This window comes from Durio zibethinus, chromosome 6 (assembly GCF_047325235.1).
Source record: "Durio zibethinus cultivar Kanyao isolate XHJ-2024 chromosome 6, ASM4732523v1, whole genome shotgun sequence".
Lineage (NCBI taxonomy): Eukaryota > Viridiplantae > Streptophyta > Magnoliopsida > Malvales > Malvaceae > Durio > Durio zibethinus.
In genome coordinates this window covers 31,958,998-31,982,748 of record NC_143167.1, presented here as the reverse complement: position 1 = coordinate 31,982,748, position 23,751 = coordinate 31,958,998, and the positions used below count along the sequence as shown (strand labels likewise).

Below are 23,751 nucleotides of genomic sequence, written 5' to 3'. Positions count from 1 at the left end.
ATTTAATTTTTTATAATTTTATATTTAAATTGAGTATCTTCACTTATAGTTAATTAGTTTTAGGTTGGATACTTAACATGATATTAAAATCAAAATTTTTTTTATTGTCTTTTTCAAATATATTATGTAATAAGTTTCTTTTACCTCTATCTACAAGTGACATAGATTTATTAAAATGATATTATCTCACATTTAATTTTTATAATTTTATATTTAAATTGAACCCATCCACTTTTAATCAATTAATTTTAAATTAGTTACTTAATAATATATATTTTATTTTTAAAATTTTAAAACTAAATTTTAAAAGATACTATTATATAATTTATTAATAATTTATAATATTTATATATTAATAATACATCAAATATAATCCTTTTAATTCCAGTTTTCACTTAAAAATTTTTATCTCAATCCTCCGCTAAATGCAAATTTGATCCATGGATCTAATTAACAAACAGATAACAGACAAATTTACTCGTTTTCTTTTAATTAATTAATTTATTTATTTTTATAAGTTTAGATTTTAATAAAATTCACTGTCCAAATTTCAATAAACTGGTGCCTTTGTTAGATCTAAATAGCAAAACTCTCAAAATTGCTTCAAAGATTACAATTTATGATCATAAAAAATAATGGACTGAAAAAAAAAAAGAAGCAAAATCATAAATTAAGTAATTTGTTTGCTTTCAGAAGTAACCTTTTCCCCTTTTCCACGTGAAATTATTATAGCACAAAGTTGTCTGGTTATTGCGTGCCTTGTCATCAAATTTTCTTCATTTTATTTACTCTTATTAATTATGCAAATTCCAGTGTTTGTCGATCATCAATTTTCAAAAGCATTGATCACATGACATGGACTCGATCAACATTGTAAAGTTACATTTCTGTACAGTAATATTTATTAATATATATGAATTAGTTTTTATATATTATTAATGTAATTTTTTAATTTCATAAATTAAATTAAATAATTGTCAAATATTTTATTTTTTTAATATATTCTAAAAAAATATATAAAATATTTTATATATACTCTATTTCTTTGTTCTAACATTATTAACCATGTATTTCTTTCTTCACAGTCTAGACAAGTTTTGTAACGTAAAATTCAGTGATATAATACCTACAAGGAGCTTACATGTCAATCTTATCGAGATCAAATTTTTTATTGTTAATGTCAAATTAATTTCCTTTTTTTTTTTTTTTTCATGTTTCTTCATATTTTCTTCCATGGGTCTGACTTTTCATCTGCTTTGGTTGGTTGGTCAGTGTAATATTGTTGCTGGTGAGGCAGGTGGTGACCGGTGAAGCTGGAACTCTTCTGATATTTGTACAGATATTTTTGACCCACCACTTCTAATTTTGTTGTGTTTGGTGCAATGTAAGGAAGACCTGGTCTCTTTCTATTGCAAAGAAAAATTGCGGACTTTTGATCTGACCGACTAGTGCAACCATTTCCTCAGGTGCCCCACGTGTTAGAAAATTTAAGAAAACATAATTAATAAGAAAGAAAAAATATTATTTTAAAAGTAATTATATTTATAGAATATAATAAAATTTAAAAAAAATTTAAATTAAAAGTAGTAAAATTAATTCGACAAAAATATCTATTTATAATAATAAATAATTACCAATCAAATCAATTTAAAAAGTTATAATATTCAATATAATCGTATTTTTATATTTAAATAAATTTTATTTAAACATTCATATTTTCTTATTCAGATATGTTTATTTGGATCATTATTTTTTGTTCAAATATATTTATTTAGAATAAAAATAAATTTTGGTAATATTCTAAAATAAAAAAACTCAAAATGGCTTTTTTTTATTTTTAAAATTATTTGATCTATTAGAAGAACTCTTAATAAGCCTAAATAATTCGGTCAACTCCAACACTTAGATCAATTATTTTAATAACATAAATAATCTATTTTAAATTATATATAAATGATATTTTTACTCATATATATCACATTTTAAACTATCAACACAACAAATCATAAGCCCTATTTCCTCCTCCATTCACACATTTTCAAAGCTATTTTTTCTACTATATCTATATATATATATATATATATATATATATATATACACACACACACATATATCTATATCTATATCTATATCTATATACGTATAAATATATTTCCTCATTATATAAATAATATTTTTATTATTTTTTTTTTAAATTGAAGTAGTAGTTTGTAAACTATCTCAAATTTTTAAATTTTGTCACTCAAATTCACTTATATTGAACAGAATAACAAAGAGGTGTAGCCAATTAATGTTAAAACATTTCATCTTTAACTGATTCTTTAATTGTTTGCTTTTCGTAGGACCAGGAAGACTTTGAAATATATTGCATGTCCTTGTTCAACGTTCAATATTGGAGCCTTGCAGGGGTGCAAGAGGAAGTCAAGTACTCGTTTGATCAAGTAAACAACGTCGACCTTCCACATGCCATGCAAATTATATATATGAATATTTGATTTTTTTTGTCAAAATATATTATAGGTTTCTGTACTTTTCAATTTTTAAAACTTTAATCCTTTTAACATTTGTTAAAATAATTTAATCATTGTAATAGTATTTTTTAAATATTTTAATTCAATTATTAATAATGTATAAAAATTTATTTTTTTAAAAATAATATTACAATAACTAAATTTCTTTAAATAATACTATAGAGGTTAAATTTTTAAAAATTAAAAAATATATAAACTTATGACACATTTTAACTTTTTTTTTTCAATAAAAAAACCCTCTTTGTATTCCCACTTTCTTTGAAGTTTTCTTCCTTTTTTAATGCTAAGAACAGTGTTCAACTGCCTAACTTATTATAATCATCCATTTGTCTTTGGACAATTTTTAGCTAATAATAACAACATAAATTAAAATCTTGATTGAACGAGACCGCTACCAGATCAAATATTATTTTATTTTTTAAAATATGGTGTATGTATTTTTCTTTAAAATATGAACAGTAGCTACTAGTTTCCATGTATTTATTGTTCATTCGTTGACCTCAATTATATTATTGGGAAGTTCAAAGCATGTATCTATGTGTGAAAAATCTTGACGACCTGAAGATTCAATACTGTAAATAAAAGAAGCTTTGAAATCGTGCTTTCATGGCAACCTCACCGCACTGGCTCAGAGGTTAATTGTCTACAAATTCAAAAAATGCACGCATTTATGTCTCCTAACCAATGCCCTTCCGATGCGAGACTAAAGTCAGTCTTCTAAAGAAGCAAATAAGAGACTTTTCCGCAATACAAAATAGACCTAATTAGCAATATTTAATTTGGAAAAAAAAAATTTACCCTTTTAAAAATAAAAAAAGTAACCGGCCATCTAAGAAAATATTTTCCATTTTTAGATAAATTAAATGAGTTGAACGTGTAAAATATATATTTTTTTAAATTATGAAAAACACGATGAGCCTCAAATAGAACAGTAGACAGGGAGAAAGGGACAAATTAAAGATTGATGGCAGTTTTACAAATAGAGTAAAACTGAAATATGAAGCTCATGCAACAGTAAAACATAGTAGTATTTTACTACGTCAATCTGGACAAAACAGATTCCTGTCTTGTCATGAGAGACACGAATGAAAGGTGTGTTTTTATGGAGCTGAGATAGGTGCCAACCATTCCACATAATTGTTAGGTATGGTCTTGCCACTGCCCACTACTTGTTAGGTAATCGGGCATGCATTTACTTATCCCACTTGTTTTGTATGCTAATCCCTATAACGTATCAGTATTTAAAATTTGAAGATTAAATGTGAAAGTAGTATGATGCCAAGAAAAACCTAGCTTAGTTTGTTGTATGCAATGAAGTTAAAAGAAAACATTTGCCTCTGCTAATTTTAAAAAACAATAGGCAAACTCAAAGTTCAATCTTCTAAACTTATATTAGGCCTAATACTTTTGTATAAAGTTCAAAACGTAAGGGGAAAGTGATACAGACAAGTTTTAAGGAATGTCACGTGTTCTTATCAAACCTTACACGTGAGTGAAAAAAATAGATATGCATCACAGCTAATTCGAATTATACAATTATGTCTCCGAATATAAAAGTTGCAAATTAAAAAGATAAAAGGTAGATTAATTTTATTATCACTCAGAGCTTTCTTCTTTGTTTTCATCACCTTACTTCTTACACAATTATAAAATTGTTTATCAGAACGTTATCTCTAAATTTTAATTCCGATGCTTTTTTAATTTTTTTTTTTTTTATAAAATAGATGAGCATCCTTCTCCAAAATTACTAAGAACCTTTATCATACTTATGAATTAGTAAAAGTTTATTTAAATTGACTAAATCGATTGAAATTGAGTGAATTCGATTAATTCAATTTGATTTATTTGATTTTAATTATAATTAATTTTTTAAATCAGTTAAATTTTATAATTTGGTAGATTTTTTATTTTTTAAATTAATAATCGTACCGATCAAATTAATTAACTTTTTAATAAATAAAAGTAAAAAAATTGAAATGAGTAATTGTATTTGATTTTTCCTTGTAAAATATTATTGAAATTATGAAATTCTTTAATAATTTAATTTGAATGATATTTGAATTTGAGTTTTATTAAATTAAATTTGTAATTAAATAATTATTTATAATAAAAAATAATAAAATATTCAGTTATTTAATTGAACCAATCAAACCGAACTGATTTTAGTTAATTTAGTTACAATCGATTATTTAAATATTTTCAATCGATTTAATTATTTATTAAATAAAAATAATTAATTTAATTATTAATTTTTTCAAATCAAGCTGATCAAATCGATCAATTATTCACCTCTAATCCTACTGACAAATGCACTTCAAAAAACTAAAAGATTTATCACATTATCATCTATACAAACAATTTTGCTGATTAACTGTTTCACAATTAGATTAAATTACTCTCCTATTTTAGGAATAAGATGCTTCCAGGACTTCCTAGTTTTTCCTCGTACACTAATAAAAAAACACATGATTGGATTGGACAACAACACAATAATAAAAATACTCATGAAAAGGCCCGTATTAAAGGCAGAAGCACTATCCTTACTTTTCACATGGACTGTGCCCAATGGCCAGTGCCCATGTCAATGTCACAGACATGAACCCACTTCTAGTTTTTCCTAGAACTGTCCAATAAAGGTTAATAGCGGCCCAAGACTCAAACACATTGAACTCAACTGACGGATATATTCACAAAAATTGTTATGACAGACGAGAATTTTCGGAATTCTATATTTGATTCGATTTAACGCTGCAAACCAATGCTCCTCTTCCTGTTCTAGTGTTTAATTTAGTCTGTTACGCTCCAAAGTCTTGAGCCTTTCTAAAGCCTAAAGGAGAAGAAAATAAAGAAAAAAGAAACGGGATTAATAAAAAAATTGAATCCAAAACTTCAAAAGGCGCTAAAACTGGCATTCTCTTTCTGTACAACACAGCCTCTGAAAAGTGAAACTTCAAGACTTTAGGGTTTTTCGAATTATATAAATTTAGAGCTTCCTTAATCCCCATTCCCAAATCGTTTCCCAATAGCCCCAACCCTTTTATAGAGGGAAAAGTTTAAAGATTCTACCTTTTTTTTTTTTTTTTAAATATATATATTTTTGGCGTGTTTGATGGATCGTCTGCGCCCAAGACAGAGACAGAGACCGGTCTTCTCTGGATTTACAAAAGCTGAGGTGAAAAAACTCTTTCTTTTCTCTTTTAAATGACATTTCTTTAACTGGGTATTTACTCGTTTCTCCAATTGTTAACGACTGTTTAGTGTTAGCTGTTACCTTTTTCTTTTATTCATTTTTTTTTTTTTTTTGAGAATTTTATCAGGTAGTATTGATGAGCTATTAGCAGTAGTAGTTTCGTTTTATGAATGAATAGTTGAGAAATTGAGCTCCAAATTGTATGGTTTAAAACAAATGGTGTTATGAGATCTTTTCATTTATTCACATTTTTCAGTATCGAAAAGTTCCTATGTTTCTTAATGTATTCTACTTTGGAGTTAGAGCTCGTCTTGATTCTGGTTTTTGTATGTGATAGTTTTGATTCGTTGTGTGATGTTTGGCACACATGCATTCATGTTAGGATCTTTATTGGTTTGACATTGTAATATGTGCATTGTGCACTATGTTTGAATGTTGTTGATTCTAACCTTTGCTATAGGCGAATCAATGTGATCCTTATGCTAAATTTCTGTATTAACTGTTGAGATGCCTCAAGTTTGTGGTTTCCTCAATGCTATAATGTTATGGGGTTATTAAACATATATTTGCCTCTTTTGTTACCTCTTTATGTACAGATTGATAAGATGGAGAAATTGTTAATTGAATCAAGAGAGCAGCTGCAGAGCAAGGAGTTATGTAAAAAAATTGCAAGAAGTTTTAGGTTAGTTGCGTTTCATGTATAACTCCATGGTTCTTTTTCTCTCTCCCACTCCATTTTTGCCCCCTTTAATTAACCAAATGAATTAGCTTGGAAGACGCATGTTGTCTTTGCAGTTCATCCTCAGGTCGTGCTGGCAAACCTATTGTTAAATGGACTGAGGTCTTTCTTTACTCTACTCTTTCTTTCATTTTCTGCATTACTTCTCTTATTGTTTCTTCTATTTTCCTTCAATTTTGCTTATTTTTATATTTTAACAGTTCAGGATCTCTCATATTTCCTTGTTGTTTCTTAGGTACAAAGCTGGTTTGTAGCTAGGCAGCAAGAAAGCACATTCAAAGTTCCTTCCTTGACTGCTACATCCAAAAATGAGTCCAGAATCCCTGAAACTTGCCCTCTAAACAATGGACATCAAAGTTCTGAGATTCTTAAAGGTGTGTGTCTTTTTATGAATTTGAAAAAAGAAATGTTGAAAATTGTGAAAGTTTCAGATATCCAGTTGTTGTAAAACTGTTTTAGTTCAATTTGCTGCTCCATTTTGGAAACATGAAAGCTCTATAAGCATTGAGGATATGGCTCCAGACTTTTGTTTTTGCACATAATGTTATATAACCTAATTGTTCAAACAACCTGAAGATTTATTTTTAATTGGCTTTGCCTGTGTAACTATCATAATCACAAAATTGCACCTTTGTATCTCTTTGAGCAACAGGGCAGAAGAAGTGGAGTGGCCTTCATTACCCAAGTTATTTTCTTTTATTTATAAAGTAAAATTTTTACTATTATAGAATTATAGTGGCTAACTCAATATATGAGTTCACTAGTGTTCATATTGACTCTCTGTTTCTATTCTACTGGTGCAGAAATTTTTCACATGTTTCTTGTTAATGTCTGCCTTTGCTTTGCGATCTAGAAACCATGACATAAAAATGAATTATAGAACTGAATCATCCCTTTCATGTTCTGGAGAAAAGTATGTTTTTCCATTGCTAATATTTTTCCCTCTCTTTAGGAGTGGTTTCACAAGTGGGAGAAAAGGTCCCTAATCTATCAGAACTAGAGTTCGAGGCAAAATCATCTAAAGATGGAGCATGGTAAGCACATTAATCTAAATTAATTCAATAGCAATCATCCGGGCTTTTCTATTATGTCATGGGAAATCTTGTAACTTAAATCTGCTAATATTGGACTAAGTTGATTTTGGTGTGCAGGTATGATGTTGATATGTTTCTCACTCACCGATTTCTCAGTTCGGGTGAAGCTGTAAGTACCTAACTCATACTACTGCATTCACTGTATAGACTGATGCTTATCCTTAGCTAATATTAAAGTAGTCATAGTTGTTGTTAAACATCTTGTGGCATGATGGAGTCTAACTGATATGTAGGCCATGACCACAAATGGATTCATGTTAGGTTGAAACCACGTAAAGTTGTTAAAAAAAGATTTTGTTGTATTCTAACTTATGAGTATTTATTTTATAAATCATCTGACAAAATATATTGTTTGTTAAAGGAAGTTCGTGTTAGATTTGTTGGATTTGGAGCTGAGGAGGATGAATGGGTTAATGTAAAAAAGGCAGTACGAGAGCGATCCATCCCATTTGAACATTCCGAATGTAATAAGTTGGCCATTGGAGATCTTGTATTATGCTTGCAGGTAACCATGGATGCACTTATTGTTCTTAAATTTCTCTAATAATCTTCCAACATTTTTTTACTTAAATTTACTTTTTTCTGGCTTGATTTTAGGAAAGAAGAGACCAATCAATCTACTATGATGCTCATGTCATAGAGATTGAAAGGAAAACACATGACATAAGAGGTTGCAGGTGTCTGTTTTTGATCCGATATGATCATGACAACTCTGAGGCAAGCATTGCATCCTGCTGTTTACTCTTTTTAATTTATAATAGTTCCATTGCATGTGCAAGAAAATTATTTCCTTTGAAGCTGCCTGCACTAATCTTTCTACCTTCTTGTTTTTTTCTTTTTTGCCAGGAGAGTGTTCGCTTGAGGAGACTATGTTATATTCCAGGCCAAAAAATCAGATAGTTTGCACAATGCTTCTGAGCATATCTTCCAATCACAAATTTGCATTTTTCTCTGGATGGGTTGGTTTATTGTGATTTTCTGAACGAGAAGAGAATTACAAATATGCAAATCTGTAATCGTCTCTGAAGTCATTATTGAACCATCTGGGAAAATATGACCAAGAAGCATTGTTTGTACATTTGGTACAACTTAAGTAGTTTTTATTTTTTTGGAATTATAACATGGATAATAACTCCAACCACAAATTTCTTCATAAAATTCCTTCCTGTGTGATAATCGCAAATACAATAACCGATTAGATTCGAAAGGATTCAGATGCCACCCAGTTGCCTAACCTGCTCATGCTAGAATATCTCAACCTTAATGCCGGTTGCTGCAGCTTCGCTACTTATAATATTCAATTCATAACAAGATTTTCATCGCATTAATGCTATGATCTAATTTAGGGAGTCTGCATGGAATATTTTTAGGATGTGTTTGGATGGAGCATTTGGAAAAGTGATTTCATTTCGCTTACGGTTTTCGAAACCTTAAAAATGAATTTATTTATTTGGGTAAGAGTAAGAGAAAAGTTCAAAACCTAGTAGTTTTTCAAAATTTCTTCAAATCTTCCATGCATTTACTGCCCATCATTAATTACAAAACTAAAAATAATAAATAAATAAATATCTCTTTATTAAACTAATATATTTTTTATTTTTTACATTATTAATAATATCTATATCGTTTTACAAATATAATGATATGCACATTACATATTTTATTTTTACATATTTTTTATCTTTAATATCATAATGATTTTTATAATTAATTTTTTATCTCATCATTTTCTATAAATTAATTTTTTAAAAATATTTATATAAATAAATTAATTTTTTTAAAATACTTACATAAATATTAACATTTAGCAATGAGAAATTTTAAAAATAACTTCCTTCCAAATTTCTGCAAAATTTCAAATTTTTGCTGGGCAAATTTTTGATAACTTGTGCAAGATTTGAAAACGTTACGGATGCATTTGCCAACAAGTAGTACGGATGCATGAAGAAAATCTAAAGTCACAAACATTACAGGAGCAATGGCAACCATTTAGCGCTCTTACAGAACAAAGTCAACAACCTTCACTGCTGGCATTTAATGGAACTATAACAATGAATAAATGCCCAGGCCAGTTAATCCTGCAGTTTTTTCAACACACGTAAGCATATATTCTTTAGAATCTATACTCAAGACGTATGGAAGCAGGTGTCACAGCCTAGAACCTCAGAATGACCCATTATAAACTAACTGCTAGACTATTGTCAACTACAATCCACACCCAAATGTCAAGGATAATAGCATGTCACGAAAGCATTGGTCTCTCAGATAGCAAGTCGCGATACATTCTTTTGTGGACAAACTGCGACAAAATCAATTGCTCATCGATCTTAGATCAGAAATGTTCCCTTCTCAAGCGATTCATGTTGAAGATATTAAAATTCTAATATCCTGGAACAGCAGAGGGATCATTAGCCGGGTTCAACAATTCTCATATGAATTTCAGCATCCAGGTGGTTCTGCAAGAAGAAAGTTGCAAATTCCGAGCCTCCTAGCAATTAAACTAGGCAAGGGGAAGATAAAGAGAGAGGTACCATGAAAAGAAAAGTGATTAGTCACATATTCACCATTCACCACTATAACGTGTAAATAAATCACTCCATAAACATATGCAGTTAAACGAGTTAATTCAAAAAATTTGGCTTAAGGTTTCTTTTCCTGCACAGTGGGCAACCATGTAACATACATAGCCAAAACAATTAATGCAGAACATCACAGACAAAACATCCAATTATATCAGTCGGTTCACAAATGCTTGGACATGCAAGTGAACACAAGCACACTTGCACAGCACATTGCCTAACTTTAAACTTTAAGCATGATCGAGAAAGTTGCTTAGCTATTTGATGCCATAAAAAATGTAAAACAAGAGCAGTAGTGCCCCAAGCGTCACCAAGAGCTGGTGGGTGCTCGTATTTCTGTATAACATCAGTCCCAATCACAGAAGGCAAAATCAGATATGGCGAAGAATTTATCAGGAACTCCACATTAAAGATAATAATATGAATCGTTAAAAAAGACATGATGTGCTTACCGCTTCAGAGGTAGGGAAAACAGACAGTTCAAACATTCAAAGATGAATCACCTGAAGCTGTACCTGAAAAATATAAGGAAAAATATCACAAATAAACAAATGGCTAATGTGCACAAAACTGCAGCCTACCACTATGCATCAAGTTAACCAGTGAAAGTTCCTTACCAAATCAAATATTGGTTGGTCTCAAGGCAGTTCCTTAGCAAAAACTTTGGGGCACATATAAAGGGGACTCTGCTGCATTTATGCTTCTTGAGATTTTGACCTCTGTTAATGATAAATAAGCGCCTCATAGGCTCACATTTTGGAGCCTTGACAAATAATCACCACATGACACCACTCTAAAGTCTAAACTCCAAAGTACAACATTTAGACAGTGTTAAAGGATCAAACTGTAACCTAAAATACAAATGGCATATCAGACTACATCAGCAAACTATTACAAATTTTTACCACTGGCATTCATAAGCTAGTACAGTACAGAAAATTGGTACATTAAAATATCACAACTTCAATTATTCAAATGCTTTTCCACACAGAAACATTTTGGAAAGAGATATATCACCTCTAGCATGTACCATATCAAAAAAAAATATTATGAACCCTCCACTTAGGAAAAGAAGAAATAATGGGATGAAAGCATCTACCCGAAATAATTTGCAAAATTGGGGTGTCTAGCAAAAGCACGAGGCATTTGCAGTTATGATTGTGTGACTCCAACTGTCCACAAGATATTCAACAGACCATGTGCTGCATGCACTGGATTAGCTTTTAGGGAAATGAGAATACATGCATCAACTACAGCACAAAAGTTAATGATATCCCATTACATATTGCTGCTTCAAAATATACAACATAAGTAACATCCTCTCTTCTTTAGGGTCAAATCAGACATCCAGAAGTGAAAGGGTGAAAGATCATATGATCTTCCAGTCCAGAAAACAAGGCTAGACATAGTACAGATTGAATGACTCAAAGGATATAGAGTCCAGCATAAAATCATTGTTGTATGTCCTCAAACACCATCAACAATTAAAACTTAACCTGTGCACTTGCCTTCAACCAAGAAATTATGGTTTCAAAACTATACAAGTAAGGTAAGAACATCTGGCATCTAATGGGACAAAAGATCTGAAATTAGCTCATAAAGATTTTGACTTGATTGAATGACAGTGCACAGGTGTTTGAATAGATGCTACATGATGGTGACAATAAAGTAGAATTTTGCATACATCAACTCCCAAATGCTGTGATCAATCAATCCAGCCAAAGAGCTTAGTTCCCTTAAAATGAAGCAGTAGAAACATCTCTTGTCATACAAATGCACAATCAAATGAGTGGCATCTGAACAAAACTTTGGCAATTCACGAAACAGTTCGACCATAACAAACTGATGCAATATAGAGATTCTTTGCCCATTTCTCCTGGTGAAAAAAGCACTATGTAAACATTTACATTTTTAGGAAGGAAGGATTAAATAAGCTAGTGAATAAAGTTGAATGAAATACCTTCACATGAGTGCTAGGAAAAGCAGAAGTTCGAAGTGTCTCCTGAGTTTCATCTGTGGGTTTTCTTCTTGGAACACTAAGAACAAAAGCAGCTTGATCCCAAGTTGCAGCAGTTGATGTGATGCGGTAGCCACTATCCCACCTCCGATGAATACCTTCACTAGGATAGAGAAAATCTAATTCTACAACCTGCAAGTGCATGAAAAAAGGATATTGTCAGGCCATAAGGTTTTTGTTTGCCACAGTGATGTGCCATTGAATAGATATTCTTAAATACAATAAAAACCTGGTCAGAAAATGGAGCACCACGTGACATAACAATTGCCCATCTGCTTCCAGCAGTGGCCATGGCAGTCACATAAAAGCCCTCCCTCCATTTTTTGTTGATCCACTTAAAGGGAAATGAGTCGCTAACTTTGTAGGATTGCTGCAAATACTGGGTCCCTACATCCAATAAAGCAATAAAATAAGACAAAGAGTGCATAAATATAAAAAGTGTAATTTCTTTTTAGATACCTTAGAGATAACTAAACTAACCCTTAGACATTACAACTAATGAGCTCCCATTATTAGCTCCTGCGATTGCACTTATGTAGTAATTCTTTTCCCATTGTTCCATAATCCATTCCTTCATAAAGTAATAAAATTGGTAGATTAATATCTATATAACTAACATGAAATATGTTATACAGCAGATGCAATATAAAGAAGTCCCAGAATCAAATGGAACACAAGCAACCTTATGAAGAAAGTATGGTGAGAGTTCATAAACTTGAGCGGTGAAGCCAGTGCCAGCATCCATAATAAGAGCCCATAGGTTTGAATAAGAAGCCACACTGCTGATAAATAACCCATCCTCATTTCCTTTCTCAATATGTTGGGGAAGCCTGACATCTGCCACATTATAATGATATCTACAACAAGAGATAGAAATTATCAACATCTATTCCTATTCATGAACTTGAACAGCTTGATGGTGATTTTAAGCTAGATACCTTTGCTTCATAGGCCTACGAGCATTATACACACTAATCCATTGTGTTGCAGGCATTCCCATTCGAACCTTCTTCTTCGGCTGTTCATCCTCTTCCTCATCCATCATTAACCGTCCTCTCTTTTGTCCTACTTGATATATAAGCTTCAAGACAAAAAGTATATGTTAAATGAATTCCAACGAAGCAACTACTGAGATGCACTTTCCTCTCAATGACAAGTCAACCAAATAATGCAAAAGCAAGAAGCCAAAAGTACCTTCTGAGCACCATCAGTATTTATTGGCCTAATATCTGGATTCGGACCAACGATCCCATCAAAAAGTGAGATATATTTTGCATAATTCGGTTCCTCATCAAACTTCAAATTCACCACATACTCAACAAACTGTCTGAAAGGTGCAGGGCAAAAGCAACACAAAGTTTCTGGGGAAGTGGCCATCTTCTTCTTACAAACAAGAAAGCCTTTATTTTCACCCTAAAATAACCACTTGCATCAGAAGGATAAAAGATAATAAATATGAACATACTGATATTTATATTAAGGAATTGCAAACCTGATATCCTTGCCAAGGTAACCGACCACGTAGGAGAAAAATGAGTGTGTATGCAAGAGACTCTAGATCATCTCTCCTGCTACCAGTTCTACCAAGATGAGCATGCACACTAGCATAACGTACAGTTCCCCTGCAGTAAATGAATAATCAATAACTGTTAATCAAAACCTCAAAAAAGAAAAAGGAGAAACCACCCAAGCTTATAGTTAGATAAGCAAATCAAATTTATGCCCCACCAAAAAAGGAAAAGAAAAGCAAGCAAAGGTAATGGATAAACAATTATTAGTTTAACCTGAAAACATCTGGACGTTGATCATACTCAACATGTTGACCACTTGAACTATCTCGCCACCTGGTTGCTGTTAAGTCAAAATAGAAACAGAACAGTCATATATGACTTGGATCTGTATATAAAATATATCTAAAAGAAAAAAGTCTACAGCTTACCTAATCCTAGGTCAACAAGAAAAAGTTTTTTCTCATCTAAAGTCCCCGGAGGACCAAGCAAGAAATTCTCAGGTTTCACATCCCCATGCACATATCTGCAACAATATAAAAGCAACAGCATTATAGCAACAAATGTGTTCCAAAAAAAAAGAAAAAAAAATTATGTAACAGGAAGAGTTATAATCTTTCCAACAAAAACCAATGATAGAGACCTCAACTCAGTGGACAGAGTACCAACATTATCAATCCAAGCACATCAACTTTCTTAACAACACAATCCTCTTGCTCTATCTTAAAACCAAATGAAAAACAAATCATAGGCAAAACAGAAAAATGTATCACCCTCTGGAGTGCATCTTCTCTAAGATTGAGATGGCCTCAATGGCAATACATGCAACCATTTCAATGGACATCCTGAAATTGAAAAGATAAAGCTACCATTAAGTGGTCAATCTGTGAATCAATTAAGCGAAACCCATCATGTAACTTCACAAAGAACATACGTGTGAGAGTTGTTATTCCAAACATCCCATAAGCTAGGTCCAAGCATATCCATAACCTATTTTAAACATTGCAACATCTCAGAGTCATACTCTAAAACCTGATACATATATATGACAAACTTGGCAACTGCACTAAGGAAAGCACATACCATAACATAATAGTCACCTTGCCGGCCCTTGTAATGAACTCGAGGCACACCATGGCTACCACCAAGTGCACTGCAGAAAAAAAAAATTTGAAAGCCATAGTTAAAATCGCAAATGACATACAGCCCTAATTAATGGGGCTATCAATACAAATATAACAACCATTAAACAATGAGATGATAGGAATCTCACTTGTAAACTTGCCACTCATATGGTGGCCCATAATTACATCCTTTGCTGCTTCTATGCTCAAATTTTAAAGCTACCTAAAATCCAAACATAACAGGTTTAGCACATTCTGGATATGAAATATTTGAGTAGGCAATGGAATCATCTATAAAATAATGCAGTACCTCTACAGCTCCTGGACCAGTAGCACCAATTCGTCGACCAACATACACTTGTCCAAAGCCTCCTTTCCCCAGTTTTCTTTCTATTCTATACATCGGGGAGCCGCCTACCTGAACCTGTTGCAAAAAATACAAAGCATAAGAATCCATTCTTCAGACTAATATAATGACATTAAAAATTCAAAATTTTCATTCTTGACATTATCTGGTCTTTCCTCATATTGTTACTCGTGTTCAATGAAGCTTAATTCTAGGACCAATCCTGCAAAGTCAAACCTTGTTTTAAAAGGCTAACGTCAAGGAAGTTTGAAGTTTGAAGCAGCAGGTAGTAAAACAGTCTAAAGATCTCCAAAACCAAAAAAAAAAAAAAAGAGCAATAAAATATTAGGTGAAAACGCGAACAGAAAATCAATAAATATCCACAATCAACACTTTCTTTCTGTCCCTTGTACGGATACTTTGATAACAAATTAATAAAAAAAAAATCGGAAATGCAAAAATAGAAATCTTACCCAAAAAAATTTAAAATCCAAAAAAAATTTTTAAACAAATACCTTTTCGGGAAGTGGGGCTGTGCTTCCTTCATCTTCGGCTGCAGGGCCTTTATCGCCGCTACGGCCGCCGCTATCGTACTCGTCCATCTTCTCGGCAACCTCTTCTCTCAAAACCCTAAGCGCTTTAATATCCTCGTCGTCCTTTCTTCCAAACGGGGTCGCTTCGAAACCAGCACCGCTCACGATATTATTGTGTTTGTTATCGTTGTTGTCAAACTTGTTATCATCAATAGCAGCAACGATCGCGTCCTTCGGTTTCCTGTTCTGTGCGGTTCGCCTTTTACGAGTGCAAGTAGTTAACTTCTTGTTCTTCTCGTTGTTGTTGATATTGGGTTGGGGGAGAACATCAATCGGGTTTGGATTCGGGTTAGGTTTGATGGAGGCCCGATTTCTGCGAGCGTGGCTACGCAGCTCAGGCATCGTAGGGATTACGTTCGTCCATTAAGGGATGTAAATTGGTGAAGATTCATGAAGGTTCTAGAATCATCGGCTGATATATTTCGATCGCTGGCTTCAAGCGATAGGGCTAAACCCAAAAAAAAAGGAGAAAGAGATTTGGGGTTTTTTAGGAAATTTACACAGAAAGGGATGAAATTAGGGTTGGGTGAGTGGAAATTTCGGAGATCTGTGGAGGGAAACAAAAAGAAGCCGATTCTCTTCCTCTATTATACCACCGAGACAGAGAGATGTGATGTGAGAGAAGCAATGCTCTATTGCTGATTTTCTTTTTCCTATTATTAATTTTGATTTTTGAATTATAAAAGCATGGATCAAGAAAATAGATTAAACAGTTAATTCCGCAAATCTTTAATTTCTTTTTTATTTTAATTCCATGTTAATTTTTTTATCCTTAGAAAGATAAAAATATGCTTTTTTTTTCGTCCTCGCATGAATGAGTAGTGTTTATATTGCTAACGTGCTATCATACGTGGAGGATTAATTGAATTAAGACCGCATTTTTTAATTAAAAGAAAAATAAAGGATCATCAAAATTTAGAGTGAATCAAAAATAAATGTTCCCAACTCTTCAATTTTGTGATGACATATTTTTAATTACTAAAACAAAATTAATCACTTGAAAAATAAAAACCTTGAAGAATGATCATATAACTTGATGTATATATCAATATTAGGTGTTTTATGGAACATCACATATTAAAAGTTAAAACTTAAGGGGGAAACACAGAAATATGGTACTTTACATTGCATAATTGAAATGCAAATTAAAATTAGAAAGAGTCTTTTATTGTTATTATCCAAATATCTGCTTCAATTAAATTTATGTAAATTTTTTATAAAATTTTGATAAGTTTCACATAATTTTAATTATATTATTAAACCAATAAATCACAATTATATATATATAAGTACATCCAATATTATCATTCTATATTTGTCCCAAGTTTTCCCCAAAGCTCCAACTCTCCTAACAAAGCAATTCAATTTTCAATTTTATGAAATTGGGTATGTTTTGACATACAATAGGTGTAATGAAAACTGACTCAAACGTTTTAAATGAGTATGGTAAAAAAAATTCAACTTGGAAAGTTGAGATTAAAAAGCTCCCTAACCTAACTCACGACATCATTGAATCGAACTTCTAAGTCCCTCCAGTTACAATTAAAATATTTTTTAAAGTATAAAAAAAATTATAATATGAGATAAGAAAATAAATTATAATTATTAATATTTAAAATTTATATATGTTATTTTTTTAATATGATATAAATTAACGAAATTAAATTTTAAATTTTGATCGAAATATTTTAATTATAATTAAGCAATAAGGATGCCAAATAAAAAAAAAAAGTAAAACCATTAAAAATAAAAAGAACATTAATTTTGCTTTTCCAACATATTATTCTGATGATTACCAAAAGATGACTTTATCTATCAATCACAAGAGAATTTGTCTTTATATTTTTTAACATATGCTTTCTAAATGTATACGAATGGACATTGATATTATTAATTATGACTAGTCGTGACTTATACTACAATAAATATTCTATTGTCAATTAAAAAGAAAAAAGAAAAAAAAAAAAAAAACGAATGAAAGAAGAAAGAGCTATAACTCTAAAATTAAAAAAGACTTGAATGTTGGTATCTCTCGACATAATAAATTATTAGTCTTGTATATATTGAAGTTGATAAGTTTAATTTTTTATAAAAATACTAACAACATATTTTATCATTAAAAATATTTTTTTGTCAAATTTATAAATATAATGTTTCTTAAAATAAAACAAGTTGATATTTTTTATGATAAATAATATTATGATTTTTAAAAGTAGTATATATATATAATAAAAAATTATCTAATTTTGTAGTTGATTTATGTGATTGTCTAATTTAGTGTCACTTGTCTTTTGATTATCATATGTCCAAATTGATTTACTTCATAATATTTTACTTTCCATGATATTATAAATTTTACCTTTAATTTGGTAAAAGTTTCAATTTATTAGCAAATTTTAATTACAAATTCAAATAAAAAAATTTATTTATCATATATTCAAATATTTGTATACAGAATCACCTCTCAATCAAAATTTTTATTGATTTTTTTTTTTTGCCTTTTTTTTAAAGGTGTTTTATAAATTAAGTGAACATTACTACTAATTCAAATATTTTTCGTGAAATTACTTATAATCTATTGTAATTGTTAGTCAACTATTAGTATTTTTATTTTTCATATATTTTATTTAAAAGTTATTATAAGAAAAAAAATATTATCCGTGCATTGCACAAACTTAAACTAGTTAATTACGAGTAGTCACGACTTATATTACAATAAATATTATAATACCAATTAAAAAGAAAAACAAAAAGAAAAAATAAATAAATGAAAGAAGAAAGAACTATAACTCTAAAATAAAAAAAGACTTGAATGTTGGTATCACTGTACAATCCAACTTCTTATTTGATAAAAAATAAAGGATAAAATGAAAAAGATTTCTAATTACACATTATATTTTATATAAATATATAAAAATCAAAAGTTTTTATAAGAAATAAAAAAATTTAATTTGAATAATTTATTATTTTGAAATTCGTACAATTTTGACACGTGTCATATATTTAATTATTTTGATTTAATTTAATTTCAAATTTCAAATATTTCATTTAATACAATAAATTTTATTTATATATATATATATTTATTTTTAGTTGACTTAGCTTTCACTAATAGTATATTTTTCCCTTTTTATGCTGAAATACATTAATATCTATATTTAAACCTTAATAATGTATTTCATTTCACAAAGAGATGGTTCTAAATCTCAAAGATTTTCGGTACATTTTTTAGGTTTCTCTCACATTTTGCATATCGCTTTACTTTATTATTATTATTATTTTTTTAATTTATGTTTTATTACTTTGGTAAGGATCGAATTTTCATTGATTAAAAAAATAAACATGTGATGCTTTAAGGTTTACACCATTGCAATCTTACTAGGTTCAAAATTTATTGTTTATTGAAAATATATTTTTTTAATCTTTTCATGATATTTTTAACTATGATTTTTTTAATAAATTTTAACAATTATTTTAGACAATCCACTCGATTTATGTTATACCATTGAGATCGTAATTAAACCTTTTGCTTAAGATTGTCATTTTGTGCTTAACCATATAAAGTTGTCATTAGTAGTTGCTTATGATTTAACAAAATATCATGGTATACAACAAAATAAGGTTGTGTATTCTTGCATTATAGGCTCGTGATTTTTGGGTTATTTTTTATTTCCTATATATATTTTTAAATTCACCTTAATATATAATTTTCAATGTTTATGAATCTTTTACTTTTGATTTGTTTTTTAAATGATAATGATTTATATCTGATGTAATTATTTTTTATATATTTTTAAAATTTCTCAAGATCTCTTTCATAATTTTTAATTTTATTATATTAAAAAATTGTTACGAATTAAAATCATCACCTGTGTGTTACGCGCTTAAATCTAGTTTTTGTTTAATTAATGGTAGAGAATCAAGAAGGTCTTTTATTGTTTCTTGGATGGTCTTGTAATGGGCCGACACGTTGCGCGACATTGAGAGATATTTTTTTTTAATAAAAAGGTACTGGACAGATGTTCATTCTCGATCAATATACTTAGGAAAGTTAGTTGGGAGAGAACCAGAATTGTCGGACATTAGCAACAAATACAACGAATGATGGAAAACGTGGAAGTACTCTATCCGTATATTTCCCAACCGAAGTTCTCATTTGAATTTGATCGATTAGTATTAATTGTAACCATTTTTTTTTATTGGATTTAGTTTTGCTTAAAATTTGTGTGATGGTACTTGAGACCAGATGTGTGCCAGAGAAAGCACGTAAACCTGGAAGGATTTCACAAATTCTGGCTGATAAAAATCTTGTCCATTTGTCTGCAAATTTGATGTTACTTTGACAGATTCAAAAGGCAACAAAACAGCTTAGCTAGATATTAGTATCTTTGGGGAGGGCTTCGGGTATTATTGATAAACTCAGAAAAATCGAATCTCAGCAACGGTGAAAATATCAAAGAGCATATTGCATCTCCGCAGTATGCTTATCCCCAAGTTCTTCAACCTTTATTCCAAGCTAGCAAAGGCCTTTCCTTTCCTGAGTCCCCCCACCGGCCACATTTCAGCCGAAACATTGGCGGCCACGCCTTTTTCTTTTGGGTTTTTTAAAGTGATTACGTCACCCAACTCCCTATAGCAAAGTCAGGTCCATTATGTCTTTTGCTCTAAGCCCAGATTTAGAGGTTACCAGAATTGAATTTGCCACCACTTAAAAAGACCAGAGTCTCAAAACCCACCACCACGAACAGCTTTAGATCTTATGATCTCACTTCTTAGCTCAGGTCCTTGAATCCAGACTCAAGATCGATATATCAGGAAACCAAACCCAACACTCTGTTAGGTCTCTCGCAATATAGGTCCTAAAATCTCTACAGCCCCGATCGGCCTCGTCCAAAACTCATTGTAAATTAATTTTTTTTTAAATTGAAAATATCAAAATTAAAAGTTCTATATTTTATCAATAGATTTTTTATCATAAAAAACTATTTAAATAAAGCATTGAAATTATTTAAAGCATTTAACTTCAATTTTTTTTAATATTTAAATACATTTATCTATCTACTTGATATCAATTTGAAAAAACCTTAACAATTTTATTCAAAGAGTTTTACTTAAATCCCACCAAAGATAAGGTCGTGCAATTCAAACTACAATACTAGTATCTTTTATATCAAATTTAATAAGACATATTAATAATTGCATATTTGTTAATAAAATATTGAATTTCATTTTAATGATCAAGATTTAAATTATAATAACATCAAGTGCCAAAAAAAATAATAAGACGTATAGCTGATTTCGCTTCATTCCAATATTCTTTTTGCCTATAGCATAACATTCTTGATTAGTTAGTGTAAATAATTTATTTTGGTTACTAATATTTTATTTTTTAAAATTTTGTTTAAAGTTGTTAAAATTGATAATAAGTTAGAACAAGTGTTAAGATTATTTTAATAAATGTTATTTTACGAAACATGTGATAAAATTATTTTAGTGAAAGTTATTTTATAGAACAATTATTCATATAACAACCATTTTATAAAATAATTGTTTACGGAATAACAATTTAAGAAATAATTCCTTCACTAAATAGTTATTTTTGGAATAACTTTATCAATGAACAAAAGTAACACCTTTACAAAAAACTCTTGAAACACAAGTTACTTCACTAAAAATTATTTCATAAAAGGTGCTTCACTGAATGTTATTTCATTAAAATAATAAATGAAAATAATCCAATAATATAAGAAGATTTTTGGGTTAATTTCAATATTATGATATTTCAAGAGTTTAGTTTGATAAATCAGATATAAAAATAATTAAAAGATTTTCTCTTAATATTTCATTGAGATATGAGTGTTTCTCATTTTCTTCCATAAGAGATAATGAACTTTTATGTTTATTATATCTATCACTAAAAAATTAATTAAACTCCCATTAATTAATATATTAATACATTTTATAACGATTAAATTTTTATTATTCATTATTATTTTTTTTCAATATTAAAGATATGTAACCCTTATACTCGAAGACCGAGTTTTCACAATTCATTAAAAGATTTTTGAAAACTTTTGCCAAACTTACTCATTACTCAATACTCACTACAATTCCCTCTTCCTTAATCCTTTTCTCGAAGTCATTTTCTTATTTACTCGACTTTATTTCACCATTTACCACCGTCTGCTAATACACTCGTTACTTTATGATCTGCTCCAATCTTCCTCTTCGTAGTCTCCCGATAAATTCTGTTTTATTTGTTTATAACGTTTCTTCACCTCAACAAAGATTCTGATTACGAAAAGAAGCAATGATATTGATGAAGTCTTTAAAATAATTTATGCTGTCTTGTCAAACTTGTAAGAATTATGGATTAGAAGAAGATCAGTACCGCAATTCTCACCGGCAATAAGAATTTCTGAACCAGAAAAAGTTATAAAGACTATAAGCAATTGGATTCATTTCCACTACTAAGTACTAAAATATTAAATAAAATCGAAAGTATATTCACTAATATTAGTTTTCTGTACACAATACACAGAAAAGCAGGCCTTTGTCCTGACTCTTGAGAACCCAGGATCAAATGTGGGAAAAAAAAAAAACAAAAAGAAAAGACAAATACGAAAGGCATGAGATAAGAGAGAAGAGGGAATCAGGAATAATAATTTTCTCGTTAAGCACCCTGTCTCCCTCTGGTTTAGCACAAGATCAAGTGGCCTCAACTCACTGTGAAGAAAGGTGCAGAAATTTAAAATGTCTGTTGCTTTTCCCCTAAAGATCAAAGTCAACAGAAAAACTTTTAAACAACGTGTAAGGAGTCTTAGCCATACTGATCGGCTGCTTCCAGGACAGCCAACCATTTCTGCAACCTCAGCTGCTTATAAAAACTCTGAATAAACTCCTCAGCTGCTTCGTCCACGCGATAGTCTTCATCGTCATCCTTTAACACGAATGGCGAGTCCCTGCTATTCTGCACTCTCCGCCCTCTTGGTATTACTAGTGGCGACTCATAATCACCCGCATCTCTACAACCCATCGCTCCAAAAACTATACCGTCTCGAGTGCGAGAGCGCGCGCTGTTGTGAGGATAACGGGGTTTGCGCTTTCTGGCATGGAAGGGAATGTAAGGTTGATACGTGGGGCTGGTGGTGCAGCTGAACTCGTACTCCATTGGGGATACGAAGGACAGGTGCACGTCACGTGATCTGCAACTTAGTGAAGCCTGGTTGGTGACCATGAGTTCGTTTAACGCTTTTCCCATGATCTTCCCACGTTTCATTAAGAATTGAAGATCTTCAAGTACGAGCTTGCTCTTTGACAGACCTTTCCTTATCATGAAGAAACTTAGACGAGCCAAGTTAGAAAGCTTCTTGGCAATGAAGGGTGGGCTTGGTTCCATATCTAGAGGGAGATTTTTTGAAGTTGCTTTGCTCTGAGAGAAGAATTTGAGAGAATCAGGTATATTTAAAAGGGACGGAATGTCGAAAAGTTTATCACTGTTTGTTTTGTGCTGTATGTTATCATTGCTTTAGTTTGCTTTTGTGTTTTTTTTCTCTTCTGCTAATCATGTTTCTTTGTCTTCAACCATTGGAAAATGGTTTTAGTTTAATGCCTCCACTTCTAAAAGGGGTTTGATTTTGATTGAATTGACCAACTGGCCATTAGTTTTACACTTTAATCGTCGCATCATTTTTATAGTCGCCAATGACAAGGGAATGATGAAAAATCTTGCTTGTAACTTGATTTATTTACATGGATATTCCCATTGTTGCAAGATAAGAGCATTTTTGCTGATCATTTTGAAAGTTTTAAATAAAAGTTGATCAGATCAGGTAAGCCCCAAATTACTGCTGTTGCTATGATATAGTAAATTTTCAGCTGTTTAATACAAGTTCGATTGAGATTTGGCGTGCGTTTAGGATAAGTTCAAAGGACTAAAAGCAAGATTTAAAGCTATTTGTATGGACTAACTAATACAGCAGGAAAGTCTAAAAGAGAAAAGATAACGTCTATCCCTTATGTATTATGTT

At 30.6% G+C, this 23,751-nt stretch overlaps 3 protein-coding genes across 15 annotated transcripts; 1 reads left to right on the top strand and 2 right to left on the bottom strand.

Moving 5' to 3' along the window:
- The first annotated feature begins 5,454 nt into the window (after nt 1–5,454).
- LOC111286549 (protein SAWADEE HOMEODOMAIN HOMOLOG 2-like) lies at nt 5,455–8,699 on the top strand. Of its 3 annotated transcripts, none has more exons than XM_022876568.2 (9): nt 5,455–5,703; nt 6,318–6,403; nt 6,517–6,562; nt 6,696–6,834; nt 7,413–7,494; nt 7,612–7,663; nt 7,916–8,059; nt 8,152–8,271; nt 8,401–8,699. In XM_022876568.2, the coding sequence occupies exons 1-9, from the start codon at nt 5,641–5,643 to the stop codon at nt 8,452–8,454; spliced, it is 786 nt and encodes a 261-aa protein (XP_022732303.2). In that variant the 5' UTR covers nt 5,455–5,640; the 3' UTR covers nt 8,455–8,699. The 3 variants fall into 3 exon arrangements, with proteins under 3 accessions (XP_022732303.2, XP_022732302.2, XP_089619084.1); XM_022876567.2 differs by having other exon boundaries at nt 5,505–5,703; nt 6,490–6,562; XM_089762958.1 differs by lacking the exons at nt 6,318–6,403; nt 6,517–6,562 and having other exon boundaries at nt 5,505–5,703.
- Nucleotides 8,700–9,496: 797 nt separating this feature from the next.
- Nucleotides 9,497–16,376, bottom strand: LOC111286728 (casein kinase 1-like protein HD16). 11 transcript variants are annotated; one of them, XR_016343101.1, is made up of 19 exons: nt 15,644–16,376; nt 15,093–15,206; nt 14,932–15,005; nt 14,742–14,811; nt 14,593–14,648; nt 14,432–14,503; nt 14,090–14,184; nt 13,935–14,001; nt 13,643–13,772; nt 13,345–13,563; nt 13,089–13,231; nt 12,833–13,007; nt 12,631–12,721; nt 12,380–12,537; nt 12,094–12,282; nt 11,818–12,009; nt 10,751–11,383; nt 10,586–10,648; nt 9,497–10,054 (listed from the first exon to the last, which is right to left on the bottom strand). XR_016343101.1 is itself a non-coding variant. In XM_022876887.2 (16 exons), exons 1-16 carry the CDS (start codon nt 16,061–16,063, stop codon nt 11,950–11,952), a joined length of 2,133 nt encoding a protein of 710 aa, XP_022732622.1. In that variant the 5' UTR covers nt 16,064–16,376; the 3' UTR covers nt 11,385–11,949. The 11 variants fall into 11 exon arrangements, 1 of the variants encoding a protein (XP_022732622.1); XR_016343100.1 differs by having other exon boundaries at nt 10,751–10,984; XR_016343102.1 differs by having other exon boundaries at nt 10,751–10,933.
- Nucleotides 16,377–22,203: 5,827 nt separating this feature from the next.
- On the bottom strand, nt 22,204–23,319 carry LOC149518580 (Avr9/Cf-9 rapidly elicited protein). The gene has a single exon (XM_089763375.1). The coding sequence runs from the start codon at nt 23,118–23,120 to the stop codon at nt 22,542–22,544; it is 579 nt and encodes a 192-aa protein (XP_089619501.1). The 5' UTR covers nt 23,121–23,319; the 3' UTR covers nt 22,204–22,541.
- Between the last annotated feature and the right edge of the window lie 432 nt (nt 23,320–23,751).